Raw genomic sequence first — 15,281 nt, 5'->3', positions numbered from 1 at the left:
ATATACAGACTTGAGGAATATAATTTTTTTTACCATTTCTTTTTAGACCTATGCTCTTATTTTTATTCATAATAATGTGAAAAATGACAAACTATCTATATATATATATATATACATATATATTTTTTATTTCGTTCTTACTATTCTGCAAAAAAAAAGAAAAATGGAAAATAAAAAAACAAAAATTGGGTCAAGTCTCCCTAGTTAACCCCACGTTATTTTTGAAAACGTGTTTTTTTTTTTTTTTTTTTTTTTTTTTTTTTTTTTTTTTTTATGTGTGTGTGCGTATGTGTTTGTGTGGGGGAGGGATGACAAAACTGCAATACTTCTTCATCAAAGTAAAGCAAAGTATCATTATAAAGACTTTTTCCCCGTTTTTGGCGAAAAAATAATAAATAGTTTACATTTCGCCTCCTTAAAACAAATACACTTTTGAAAAAGCGGATGGATTTTACCGGTTAAAGTAAATTTGCTCTTGCATCGTTACAAAGGAGACTTGGATAGCACAGCCGGTAGAGCGGTAGATTGTTCTATCAAATCGTCTAGCGATCAAGTCCGTAGTCGGTCCTTTTTTTGTATAACAAACGCCTAAGGCAGGGGTCGGCTAAGAAGTTTTTAGTGGAGTCCGGATACTTTTGAACATTGAGGTCCAAGAAAAAAAAAATTACATTTTTTTTTTTTTTTCACTCCTAAACTTGGCAATGCAGTGGAATGGCATTTTCGTATACTAATAAGTGTATGACATCTTCTCAAAGGATGATATTGATGAGATGCAACAGTGGATGATGATTAGGATCGCCCAGATAATTGGCTTCCAATCAGACTTGGTGTGTACACCGAAATCTGTTGCTTTTGCGGAAAATAAAGGATAGATATAACGAAACATGATTTTGCTATTGGGACATTTTGAATTTCGTTTTGAGTATTTCGACGTATCTGACGTATTTGAATGTATTCGACAAAAACGAAATTTTTGAATTTCGTTTTCGTATACCAGTCAGTAATTCATCATTAAGAAAAAAATGATGCTACAATATAATTTAATAGTTATCATTAGAGGTTACATGTAATAAACTTGAATGCTTCAACTGTATGGGTTAGTTAATTGTTATGAAAATTTTGACAGAATATGAGATTTTTAACCCTTAATTAGACGCGTATTGATTTTTTCGCAGCCCGTTGTTGTATAGTTTGCTCTATTCCACCATCCCTTATATTAATAATGGGGCCCATTTGTGTAGCTGATCTTTAGTAGCCTCACAACCCTTGCACAGAATTCTGAAAATTTCTTTCGGTATTTCAAGGTTGCATAACATTCGGAATGGTCGGATTCAAATAACATTTCGGTCAATTAGTCGTGACAACCTAGTCAGGTTCTGATAGTAACTTTCTTTCAGCGTGCGCTGTAATATTGTTCTTCATTACATACTTTTGTATAGTAAATGTTATCTATTATACTAGCTGAAACAAACCTTAACTCCTTAAGACCGAGGCCGGCCGTATACGGCTTTGTAGCTTAGATCCGAGTCCGCCCGTATCCGGCCTAGTTCTGCGAATTCAGGGGTGGTGGGTAGAAGAAGACACCCTACTGCGAGACCTCCCCGAAGAAGACCCTTTCTTCTAGCCGATAGCTATTTAGCAAGTGATAGCGACAACTGCATGAATGGGGAGCTGCTAATGACTTGATGTCGCTTGGCTTCCTCAAAAAATGAGAACAGATGAATGCGTTGTACGATTTCGTTTCAATTTCCTCCACTTCTAATCCTCACTTTTTTGTACCACTTTTTTAAAAATAAATTCTATTCTAGGATTTATAAATTAATGTTTTGTATAATTTTTATGATAATTCGTTCAACATTAAAGCACAAACTTTGTAAATAACTGCATATACATGCTTCAGGTTTACAAGGAACTTCGAAACACGGGTGTGCAATTACTACTTGCAATATTTCGCCATCTATTAACCTTTTCTATTTTCATTATTTTTATTTTCAACCCAAATGTATTTATTTCTTTCCAGTTTTAGAAACTTAAAAGTAGTACTCAGCAAATCAGAGCTTGGAAGGCATCTAAACAAAACAAATCTGCCCAGAGCTTTAACTTGCTCGTGAAAATATACTGCACCCCACCACACAACTGTTACCCAAACAGTAGTGCCCCTCAAAAAGTGACATAGGAGGTCATAATTCCATAAGGACTTAAAACACACATAACATGTAAAAATGTATGCATGGGTCAACCAACTCCAGTATTCAGGTCGCACGGGTGACTAAAGAAAATGCCTTAGATACTAGTTCTCTCAGAATGGTCAAAAGAAAAGAATTTTGTAACGATATTATACAATTTACAAACTACCGTATTATCCACTTTACCTTTCGAGTTCAAAATTTCGAGTAAAGTGATACTTGCTAGCAATATAATATATATTTGCACTTATAAAAATTTAATCACAAAATAGCATTTTCTAGTTTTCTTCTGAACAACATGTTATTCATTAATTTGGGAAATTCAGTCAGTTTGTCAACATGTAAATTCAGAACCATGATTTACAAAAAAAAAGGTGAAAAATGACAATCTGCTTAAATCTTCAAAAACAGTTGTCTCTGAAGTGGGGTAAACAGAAATTTCTAATGGCGCTAAGTCACATTGTAATATTCCTTTAACGATTGTAGTGTAACAAACACCAAAAAATCGGATTTAATTCTTTCCTAAATTCATTTAATCAATTTATAAAGACATTATCTCTTGCTTTCAGTAGCACATCCCACAACTTTGTTTCCTTGAAAATATAAATTAATTGTTAAATTCTTCAAACAAATTAAAGTACACATTTACTTCTGTATAAATGGCATTATTTAGGAAAACATCACCAGAATAAATTGTAGGGAATATTTTTTTAAAATCATGTCATACAGCATTTTACTTACTGATAAATATAAAGAAAATCTAAATATGTGCTTCTACATCTGTTGCATTTACACTTTTAGCACTAATTTAGAATTGATTGATTTTTTAAGAGAAAACAAATGTCACCTCCTTCCCCCAATATTAAAATGTTGTCAATAATAATTAAGCGATTTCAGAGTTGCATCAAAACAAGAAAACTTTCGTTCAGTACAGATTTATCTATCTTGCATTTCTATGTTAAAAAGTTGTATGTTCTCATCTTTATCATATTCGATTAGCTAGTTATATACGATAACCATGGCAACTTGTGGGTTGGAGGGGGGGGGGGGGCAATTTTACCTTACTTTCAAAAGTAAAGGGGCCTTGCCCTCTCACTTTTCAGAGTTAAAAATTTACAATCGACTGAAAAATTATTTCTACTCGGATTGATTTTACGTATTAATTTATTTTGCGGGAATAAAACCAAAAAACTCCAAAAAAAAAAAAAAAAAAAAAATGAATTTTTCTTATGTTATTTCATTGGAATGAAGATCATAATTGGAAGAGTTCATGGCCGGATTTGGAAGTGTGGTGGCCCCGGGGCAAACAAAGGAGTGGAGGCCCCTAATCAGGGTTCGAAAAGATCATCATATTTTCGAAAATATCCGATACTTTGATATACAGTAGAAGACCATTATAACGCCGACCTATATAACGCAATTCTCTATAAACCGTACAACTTTCCAGAAGTAAGCAATAGGTTTTGAAGTAAAAAAAAAAAAAAAAAAACCTCTGTTTTGTTATGCAAACATAAAAATTGTTATTTTGAAACAGTTTTTCATCTTTCCATCTTAATCCAAAGCTTTTAAATGGAAATTAGTACCCCCCTTACAGTAAACAGAAAATACCAGATGGCTCTCTGCAAATGCAGCTGTTATGCAAACCAAGAAGCCAGCAGAAGTGCAGGATAATGCACTTTCGTTTGATTGTGAAACATATTTATTTGTGAATAACTAATTGTAATGTTGGTGCTTTAATACTCATTGCAGATAAAACTCATTCTGAAGTGCTAATATAGAGACATATTTTGAACTTTAGTTTCAAAATTTGTGAAATGACCTATATAACGCAAAAACCTGTATGACGCAAAAGCTTTGGTCCCAAGGTGTGCGTTATAATGGTCTTCTACTGTATATCGAATATTTTGATATATATGTATGTATCCGATATTTTCGATCCGTGAAAGCAAGGATATTTTGTAAACATTTTATTGTGGAGGCTCCGGGGCAGTAGCCACGCCTGCCCTCCACTAAATCCGGCCCTGGAAGAGTTAGTCTACGGAGGCTATTCATCCCAAATTTTGACGCCAAACTCCATTTTTATCTGTCATTTAATAAGTAATGTCAAAATCCAATTACATAGACTAGTTTTATTTTAAAAAAGAAAAAAAGGGGGGAAATAAATAAGATTTCGTGGCTTCCCCACTAACCATTCTCTTAACCCCCGTTTTTTGAGGAAAAGATTTTTTTTTCATTATTACTCTTGAAAAATTATCTTTCTATTATTTTCTTTTAACTTTCCTTTTTTTTCCTCCTGACTGGGATAGCTTTTATTACTTGTCCGTAGTATACTCAGAAATGAAAAAGAGGAGATAGGGGTGCAATTTCTTCCAAATGTTTGAAAATATTTTCAAAAACATTCTTTCAGTAATTATTCTCATCAGTTTGTGCAAATGGAATTGATTGAAATTGGAAAATTTAAATTATTGCATAATAAATCTTAAGCTTGTGCTTGAACTGTAATGTTCTTATTTATGATTAATATCATCTACGCGTTGAAGGCGGCTAATATATGTGTATAACATATATTAAGATTTACAATCAATATGCGAAAGTTAAGGGATTTGGGAATCAACCCGGCAAACCTTCTCTCGTCATGTCCCTGTTACATATCTTTTTTCTGATTTTCTGTAATTCTAAAATATATCTCTTAAAAATCTAAAAAATATTTAAATTTCTGAAAAAAGAATGTTTTATAATTTCATTATAGCCTTTTTCAATAACTTTATAAAAAAGGAAAACGTGTATCAAAAAGAACTATATGTTTTATAATTTATTATTCTGCAGAAGAATAAAAGTTTTTGGCTGTGCTCAAACTTTTTTAATCAATCGAAATCGGGAGAAATGTTTCCAAAAACTAAAGCTGCTAAAAAGATTAGGCATTTTGCGCTGTAGGCTGAACATGATATCCAAAAAAAAAAAAAAAAAACGAACTTATTAGCAATATAGTTAGGAACTGATAGAAAGTCACGCTGTGAGACCACCTCAAAGATCCTTTCTTTCCGACCGAAGTATTTTCAACTGATGGGACAAGTGACAGTGATGTACAATTCCCAATGGCGTATCTTTGATACAACTACAAGGATTGATAACCATTATCTTGTGAAGATGCCCGCATTTCGGGGAGGAAGGGGGAAATGAAGAAACTTTTATATTCATCTTTTTCATTCACGCGACTTGTTCTATCCCCCCCCCCTCCGAAGTTGCTTTTGATTTTTGAATATTTTTTTTGCAATTCAGATGTTTTATTCCTATCAGCTGAACCAACATACGCGATAAACACTAGCCTAGGGAAATAGCGAAAAAGGCTGCACGCCTGAAGAGCGACAGCGATTAAGGTGACAGCTTACCACGCCTCCTGTAATTAGTGCACACAAGAACTGACGAGATGCTGCCGAAGGGGGTCTCAGAGTGGACGATTCCATTTTCAAAATAGCTTGGTCGAAAAAGTCAGGACCTAACTGTAGTAAAAAATTCCCCCCCTCCCGGTCTTAAAGAGTTAAAAGAAATTATTCAAAATTCTGTTTCCGTACTGCCTACCTAGGACGTTATCTTCAAACGCATTTTACTCAAAACTTGAAAATGTCCACTTACATCTCTTAGCTTTTCACTGCCTCAATTCAAGTTGGGATTTCTTTCTCACTTAAATTAAGCTTCATACTAATATTACATGGTCGGATGAATGCTCTTCGTAGGGAAATACAATTCAGTTTACTATTTAAGGGTCAGTGAAACTGCAAGCAAAACTGTATTAATCGGTATTTTTTTTGTATGAATTATCATTAGCGATTCGAGGTGTCCACGAGAGGGGGGGGAGATTGCACAAACTAGGCTAATGCAATTTTTAGCAGAAGGTTATTTTAACGGGGTCTTTTGGGGGGAGGGGTCTAATTCGGAGGGGGGACTACGTGGCATTTGAGGCTGTGCTGTTAGAGGGATCGGCACCTCCAATATTATGGATTTATGACTCTGGTTTGTGTACTCAAATAATTGAAAACGAATAATTTGTATAGTTTATTTCTGATAAATAGGAAGTTCTTGTTTCTGGTTTTATGTTATAAATAAAATTTAGACAGTAAATATTGCAATCGTGTGTTTTATTTTAAATGAAATACTCCCTCAATATTCTATTGTATTATTTGCATAAGACATTATGAATGCTTTCTGATAAATTCATATGCATTCATTGCATTTTTTTTTTTTTTTTTTGAAACTTTTAGAAACTAATTTGGAACAAGTGGAAAATTTATTTTCCCATTTGCCGTTCTTGGATTATGCCTGTAGCAAACTGTTTATACGTTGAAGGCCATTCAATAATACTTAAGGATGATTTTGGCAATTTCTGACCTTCCTCCCCCTTCAACCCCCATGTAAGGGTATGTTAGAATTTCCAAACCCCTCCCCCTATTCTTTCGTAAGATTCCATTTCGATTTTCAGAACAAAAAATGTTGTTAGAAAAGGATAAGTCACACTGAAACTTTCTGTTTGACGTTCATCAAAGATTTTTATTTTTCAAATATATACTCCTGTTTGTGTAAAAATTGCATCAGCACGAAGAAATTACGCGATTGAGCTGAAAATTGCAGAAAATGTAAAGTAGGGCATGATATGCAAATGATTAGAATTGCTGATCGGTAGCGCATGTGTATGCTGAGCAGCGCCCTCTGAACGGCGGATCGAACCGAATATAAAAAGACGGCTGTAGCGAGGCGTGTATGATTATCGGTGGATATATGCTAGAGTAAACGTTAACTGAATCTTTACTATGCCTCTTCGACGAAAGAAAGCGACATTTGAGGACATTTCGGAGTTTGAACGGGGCAGAATCGTCGGCCTTCGTGAAGCTGGATTGTCTTATCGTGCAATAGCCGCTCGTGTGCAGCGTAACAGCAGCACAATCATGCGTGTTTGGAAGCAGTGGACGGACGATGGTCGGACAGCTCGGAAATCCGGGAGTGGACCCCGAAATATGACGTCAGCTCGCGATGACAGACACCTGGTGAGTATGGCGCTGACGGATCGCACAGTTTCTTCTAGACAATTGGCAGCACAGTGGTCAACAGCTACAGGTGTTTCATTGTGCGCTTCATCAATTTGGAGACGTCTACTGCAGCATGGGCTGCGCGCAAGGATTCTTTTATACAGGATTCCTCTCACGCAAAACAAATCGCCGCCTGCGGCTACAATGGGCCAATGTGCATAGGAGCTGGAGTGCTGATTGGCAGCAGGTCGTCTTTTCTGACAAATCCCGCTTCAATTTGTGGCACCATGAAGGCCGAATTCGTGTCAGGCGCTATGCCGGTGAACGGCACATTCCGGAGTGAATTAACGAACGCAACAGTTTACGAACACCCGGAGTTATGGTCTGGGGTGCCATAGTATATCATGGACGATCACAATTGCTACGAATTGTGGGCAATTTGAACAGTACTCGATATATAAACGAAGTTTACAGCCCGAAGCTATTCTTTTCCTGCAAGGATTGCCAGCGGCTGTATTCCAGCAGGATAATGCCCGTCCACATGTCGCCAGGACTGTCCAATCCTACCTTGATTCGCAGAGGTACAGCTTCTTCCTTGACCTGCATATTCCCCGGATATGTCACCGATTGAACATGTGTGGGATTTCGTTAGGCGGCGTCTCGCTCGTGATCTTCGTCCTGTTGCTTCGACAGACGAACTTTGGTTGTGCATACAAACAATATGGAATACCTTTCCGCAGGCAGATATTCAAACTTTGTTTCACTCCATGCCGAGTCATGTAGTACCTCTTATTGCGGCGCGTGGTTGCCACACAAAATACTAATTTCTATCTCTTTTTATTGTTTGTTTGGTTTGAAAATGTAATCATTTATTTGTAACATTACCACTCAACTGTGTATTAAATTTCATTCAACTATGATGCTTCCTTTATGGTGCTGCAATTTTCACAAACAGAAGAGTATTATGTGATGCGATATTAATTATAGATAAAACATACCATACCTAGTGCAATTCTATTATTATATTTTACGCAATTCATTCTTTATAAAACAAGTAAAAAACAGATAATCTTAGTACGTTTTTTCCTTCCAGACGCAAATGAAATGTGATCCCTGCAAACCACTTACCGCCCGATTTCTAATATAAAATATCGACTTGGAAAATATTACTTATGAATGGGTTTGCTCTCCTCCCCCCCCCCTGAAGTAAGGGTGCGTAGAGGTTTTTCTAATCCCCCCTCCCCCTCCGGACCCTTACGGAATTAATGAATGGCCCCTTGCAAGTGTTCTTTAATAGATTTCAAGAAGCGGAAAGATTAAAATTTGCAACCTATAGCATTCAAACACTTGCCAATAAATGTAGGGCACCAAGGAGAAAGAAGTTTGATGCTCCCCACGTGACTCGTGCTTGCGGCAGCCCCTACTGATTTCAAAGTGGAATGCAGTCTCAACCGATCTTCACTCTGAGATTTGGCCTAAGGGTCCGTGATATTTTAATCGGGCTTTGCTTCTTTTCGGATATCTACTTGTGCCTTAGCTCTGCACATTCATTTCCAGTTGACTAATTTAATTTAGCTTATGTATTTGTACATTTTAGAAATTACAAATACACTCCAAACTAGGAACAGTGCTTCAAGATTGTGTACTAAGACAGAAAAGAAGTCAACGGAAAATAATGAGTAGATAAATTACTAGAAAGAAAATTTTTCATTGGTAAAAAAATATATGTATTTGTCGACGAAAAAAAGACAAGAAAACTTTTATTTTATTGGATGTGAGTGAGTTAATAGGACTTTTAACTCAATAACTAGAATGCATCTAATTATAAAGGATAGTTTACTTCATACAGTAATAATGGATGAAAAAAATACCGTTGATGCGCATAGTGCAATAAAATTGGCAAGACACCTTTCTATTCGTGGTTTACAAATGCGTTGCCTTCATTTCACTATTCGTGACTTACACGAAACTTATTTATCAGTGCATGAAATTATGCCCTTTGCAGTGGAAGAAATCCAACGCGATTTATAGATATTATGTACATGTGTTTATTATTATTATTTTTTTTAACTTATCCATCAAATTTGGGTCATTTAACCTAGAAGTTTAAAACGTCTAAAAAATTTATTTAGGTAGACAACATTACCCATAGATTTTTTTTTTTTCAACTTTGAAATGACCTTTAGATTTTCGCATACCTTGGTTTTCAATTTTCACGTGTAAAGTATTTGAACAACTTCTAGAAAAACGAAACAAATAGCTCTACACGTGGCCAAATCGATTAACTCCACTTTTTACAAATATCATCATTTCTGATTTATTAGTATTTAATCAATGCTTAGCATGTTAATTTATATTAAAGTTTTGGTTCAGTATATTTCTGATCATGTGATGGCAGAAAATGTAACACGAGGTCATATTCACTCCTATGGATATAATACCATCTTCTTCATAACTACTCAAAAAACCTTAAACTTATTTTAAAAAGAAGAACTTTAATTAAAATTTACTTTGAAGAGCCTTCGGCTAACCATTATGGTACTCCCGTTAGAGGAAGCCACATCTCTCGTACATCCAAGCAACCATCTTCTGCGTCAAAATCAAGCCATGCCCCCAACCGGGGAACTTTCAGCAAAGCACACCATAGGACAAGGGGCAGAGCCCCAGGTGCCTCAAGCAACGAACTTATATTTCCGTGGCATAACTACTCTCCATTTTTTGTTTTATGGGGTTAATTGCAAGTGAGGCATCCAGCTCTTGCTGAATTCCTGTATGACGGTGTGATTTTCTGCAAAATATTTAAAACGGAGACTAAGTTAAATACATTGCTTTTAAAGTTCGTATAAATGTTTAAGTTTTCAAATTCGAAACTAATTTCTTTCTATTTGTGACAATTACTACTTTTTCAAATATATCAAGTTAGTAAAACCTCAAAACTCTCAATTTCTACAGCCGAATAACAAAATTTAAATTATTTGATCATGCGTAAATGCCATATGAAATAAAAATAATTTTTTTTAAAAGTTGAGTAACCTGTCACTTTTGCAATACAGGGTGAAAGTCCGTGTTTTTAATTTGCATTTACATCAAATTCAACTATCCCATAACATAATAAAAATATGAGGTTTTTTTTTTTTTTTTTTTTTTTTAACCTTTTACAAAGCATGTAACTGGAAAAAAATCTGTTTGTAATTTTATTCATACCAATGGGGACTTTATGCACGTTACAAGTATACACTATTTGCCGAAGTTTTTATTTATTATTAACTAGCTTTTTACATGCGGCTTCGCTCACGTTGATGTAGATTCTGTCAATCGATTCAGGTTAATGGCCAACACAGGAAGAGATCAATTTGTTGCATATATTTTTACCGGAGTCAGGAACGGAGATCACGTGACTCATCTCTTCCTGAATAAATAAGGATAGAAATACACCTAAAATTGCAAAGGTAACTCTCCCAAAATAGTGTCAGCAGTCACTAAAAATCCTAATTCGAACACAAATTCTAAAATGTCTCTGAGTCAGAACATCAAACCAAAGATCGGAGTAAAAATCCCGATAAAATCAGAGTAAGCACAGCAGTTTTTGAAAACTTCCATTTAAAACATGACAATAATACATAAAACTTTACAATAGGGAAAGAAAAACCCTCTCTAAAATCCCCATTAGAATAATGACATCAGCCTTTTCAAATAAACAATGATCTCCTTGAATCCGTCAAGAATAGTTCCGAAAATCTTCACCAGAAAAGTTCCAATAGCATAAATAAAACAACCTTTAAAACAGGAACAATATTCCCCATTGTCGCCATTAGCACATTCGTCTCACAATATCCTAATTAGCATCATTTATCCTTAAAAACACAAAAAAATCATTAAACGTTTCACAAAAATTTAAAATAATTCAAAAGGTCGCTTGGCGAGATTGGAGATAAAAAAAAACTTGACGGATAAATGCCCATTTTAATAGATTTTTTAATGTTATTGAGCAATCATGATTGCTTATTGCTTTCATTTGACTGTTTTGAGGTCCTATCATTTTATTTTCCCACCAACACCCTCTGCAACATCACCGTCGACCGGCCGCCTCACGATGCTGCTCCTCTAGCGAAAACCGTCTCCAAGTTGCATCAATATCCTACACTTACACGCATACATGCAAGCACGCACAAACACACACAAACACATACACACACATACATACGCCTACACACACATACACAAACACATACACTCATAAATACATACACACACTCAAACACATTCACACACGCATACATACAGACACCTACACATACACACAACTACCCACACACTCATGCCTGCGCACAGACACAAACACATATGCCTACACACACATACACATTCCCCCCCCCGCACACACACAAACACTCATACCTGTACACAGACATAAACAGACATGTCTACACACAAACACATATACCCCCCCCACACACACACATAAACACACACGCCTACATACACACACACACTCGTGATTGCGAAAAACATAATTTGAATTCAAGAGGTCAAAATTCAAATTAATTATTATTATTATTATTTAAGCGTTTTGTTTTATTTATTGGGTGGATTATTTTAAACTTTAATATGATATTTAACGTTCTTTTTATCGTAATTTATTTGGCGGTTTTTTACCATTTTAATAAAACGTTTAAAAATGGCTTGGGCGCCAAGTTTTTCGAATTTTTCGTCACGGCCTCATTATCCCAACTTTGTTCACTAAATTTTAAAAAAATGCCATTTTAGTTTCCTTTCCTATTTTTGCCATTAAATACCATTTAAAGCTACGTTAAAAAGCAAGTTAGACCTCCAAAATCACTGTTACTCCACCATAATATACTTGCCAAGCTTCTGATACTGCGTAAAATATTTGCATATTTCAATTCATTAAGTAATTTTTTTTTTAAATAGAAAATGTTCAGCACGTATTTGGGTTCTTGGCGAAAAATAAATCTTTTTTTGACGGTAGCAGGGCCGGGGAGATGTATTTAAATGGCTACCTATATTTTTGCTTTTTTTTTAATCGAAAGTTTCAATTTTGTCCTTTTGGAACCCATAAAAAGTTTTAAAAATCTTTATCATGTTCCAATGTCTTTCTGGGAAGGTACTTCGACAGTTGAGACTTAGTTGGCAACTTTCAGAAAATGACCGTTCTTTTATGCATGAACATAGCAATAAAACATAAGTAGTGTTTGGCATCAAAACACTTGGTGACAACTGGAAAAATTGCCAAGAGCAGTAACTGAAATTAACCGCAAGTACCATTCAGTTCAGGGTTAGCTGAGTAATACGTAAGGGCCAAGAAGTAAAAGGTGTTGATGTGTGCATACTTTTAATTAAAAAAAATTAGTATAAATTGAAGACCTTCCCTTCTTTAAAACGTTGAAACGGCAGGCTTCTACTGGTCTATTGAAGAAATTCCAGTAAGTAATTACTTATCTGAAGCAAGACAAACCTATGCTCTTTTTTTTTTTTTGGCGATTTATAGTTTCAAAAATAGCTGCGATTCAATACAAAACTATATTACATCTAATGCACACAGGGTAATAATGAATTAGAGCCAAAAACAGTTTGAACTAGACTCATGGATTTAATTGTAAATAAACATTCATGCATTTGTTTTTGCAAAATGTATCATTTTGGCGACAAAATGGGTACCTATCTTGGTGTCTTGGCGAAAACATGTTGCAAGATAACTCTCCAAAACTCAAGGTAAGCCTTGTTTTATACTCGTTTTATGAAAATACTACTGCGTGCCTTGGTGAAAACACTTCGCAAAATAAGTCTAAAAATCAAGATAAGCCTCGCTTCAAATTATAAAATTAACGTAAGATGGCGAATGTACTAACTATCCCTCGAACTTCAAATAAAGTTCATCCTGAGCAGCTTTTTAAAGCTTAAACATGCTGCAAAAATAGAACAAATATGACTTTTTTTTCGACGAGATATTGTCATATTTATGATTTTCTTTAAAATTGGAATATAAATCATGGAAAACTTTTTTTCTAAGTGAAAGGTACCCTTTGTTCACCCCTGAACCCACGACAACGTGTATACGAAATTTCATGGTGATCGGTTGGGTAGTTAAAGCGTGAAAAGGTAACAAACAAAGTCACTTTCACATTTATAATATTAGTAAGGATACTTGACTCCTGTACTACGCTGTAAAAACAATTATATATACCTCGACAATACATGAAACTTGTTCTATTTAATCAAACATCGGAAATGTAATGAATAAATCTTAAGCGGAAAAAGCTCTTACTAACTTCTTTAAATTTCAACTTAAATATGGCACAGAGGTTAACAGAGAACAGAGAAAATTATATAACAGAGAAAATTCCACTTACAGTGTACAAACAGCGCATTTTTGCATTTCCACAGCAAACTGGCACTCACTCGGAAACCAATTTTTACTTTATTTACAACGGATCTTATAAATTTCACCATAAATGCAAAGGCTGTAAAAGTTTAGGGTTTTAAGTGCATTTTTATTTTTTTAAACTCAATCATTCATGAGAGTGACTGACTAATACAATATACTCAGAACTACTTTCAAATGTGCAATTGACAAGAAATTAAAAGTATATGTAAACTCATTAAACGATAGCAGTATGACACTCTATAAACATCTTTTTGCTTATAATAATTCCAACTGCCTTATGTGTTTTCCATTGTACACATGGTAGTATTTAAAACACAAAAAATACCAAAATGTAGCTCATATGCCAGTATTATATTATTTATACAAAACACTAAAAGTTAATGTTACACTGCATGAAATGCAACCTATTTGTAGTTAAACATAGTATGTATAAAAAGATTATACAACCGTGCGAGAGATATTAGCAAGCGTTATGTTTTTTTTCTTTGTAAAACACAAAAGTATAGCTACAGTGAGATCGTGCATTAATTAGTCATTAATGGCATATATATTTCATTGCGAGATTCTTCTTTCTCACGTAAAGTAATAAGCAAAAAATATAATAATTTTCAAACCAGTTTTAGAACTATGATATGCATTTCAAGAATGTAATAAGAAAACTTTACCTTTGTATTGTCTCTCACAGAGGCCCAGTCGTTTTATGGGAGCTAGAAAAGGAGATAAAATAATATCAGAAGATCAACACTTCGTGGCTCACGACGTTTCGCCCCTGACCTTGTTGAAAGCTGGATTGAAAAGATCCTCAGATTCGAGAATCGCGCCTCCGAAGAAAAGCGGGAAAGTTTGCCAGGAAGAAACCTTATCGCCTTTCTTGGAAATGCGAGGAAACTGCTGATTACTGTAATAATGGCGAGAAAGTAATACGAAGGATGGAATAGAAGTCATTTCGTGTGAAAATTGGGATGCAGCTGTAAAATCTAGAGAGGTTTTTTTATATTTTTTTAGCGTTTTAGGTACTGCATCACAAAGAGCTGTTTCGCTTCAGCACTCAAGTCACCTAAATTATGTAGGCATTAGTTACATCAGTCATGCCCATCCCCGCCCTCTCCTGAAAAAAACACCACCTCTCCCCAAGTATCATAAAGACTCTCCGAAAAAGAGAGAAATACCCTTCAACCCCCCTAAAAAATGTAACGGCTAAATCTGCGGACTCCCCCCCCCCCCAAGGTGGGTACCCCTGGTTTTATACACAGAGGATAGCCACAAAAAAAAAGAAAAAATGCAGATAGCGGTAAAACTCGAAGATATTTAAGTACATAGATAATTTATATTGGTAAATAAATAATTTGGGCAGTTATACTCAGCCTGATATTACTGTTTTATAAATACAAGCTGCCTTCGTCGGCGACATGGTTCGTCTTCTTGCGCTATTCACCATTTCTCGCCAAGACTAACGCCTTCGGCGGCTCTAGTATTTGTCTGTATATTTATATCAACTCAGTACAGGGGCACAGCGAGGGGTGTTTGGAGGATAAAACTACAAAGTCTCTTGGTTTGAAGCCATATTTGCAAACCTAGCATGGTAATATGCAGATATTTAGTAAATATAAGACATTCATACCCATTTATGACACAAACCCCTTCCTCCTCGGAGGAAATTTCTGGCTT

General features: G+C 35.1%; 2 protein-coding genes across 2 annotated transcripts in view; one reads left to right on the top strand and one right to left on the bottom strand.

Annotated features, from left to right (window-relative positions):
• Window positions 1-14,381, bottom strand: part of LOC129224134 (cytochrome P450 302a1, mitochondrial-like) — a 43,162-nt gene extending 28,781 nt beyond the window's left edge. The window contains exon 1 of the mRNA XM_054858553.1: window positions 14,279-14,381. The gene's annotated coding sequence lies outside the window, so the exon portion shown is untranslated. The remainder of the gene's footprint in view (window positions 1-14,278) is intronic.
• The window catches only part of LOC129218110 (oxygen-dependent coproporphyrinogen-III oxidase-like), a 37,653-nt gene continuing 35,282 nt past the window's right edge, over window positions 12,911-15,281 (top strand). Inside the window, 2 exon segments of the mRNA XM_054852310.1 lie at window positions 12,911-12,940; window positions 14,299-14,454. Coding sequence (XP_054708285.1) covers window positions 12,911-12,940; window positions 14,299-14,454 — 186 coding nt within the window.

Source organism: Uloborus diversus, chromosome 1, assembly GCF_026930045.1.
Source record: "Uloborus diversus isolate 005 chromosome 1, Udiv.v.3.1, whole genome shotgun sequence".
NCBI lineage: Eukaryota > Metazoa > Arthropoda > Arachnida > Araneae > Uloboridae > Uloborus > Uloborus diversus.
This window is presented reverse-complemented; position numbering and strand designations above follow the sequence as displayed.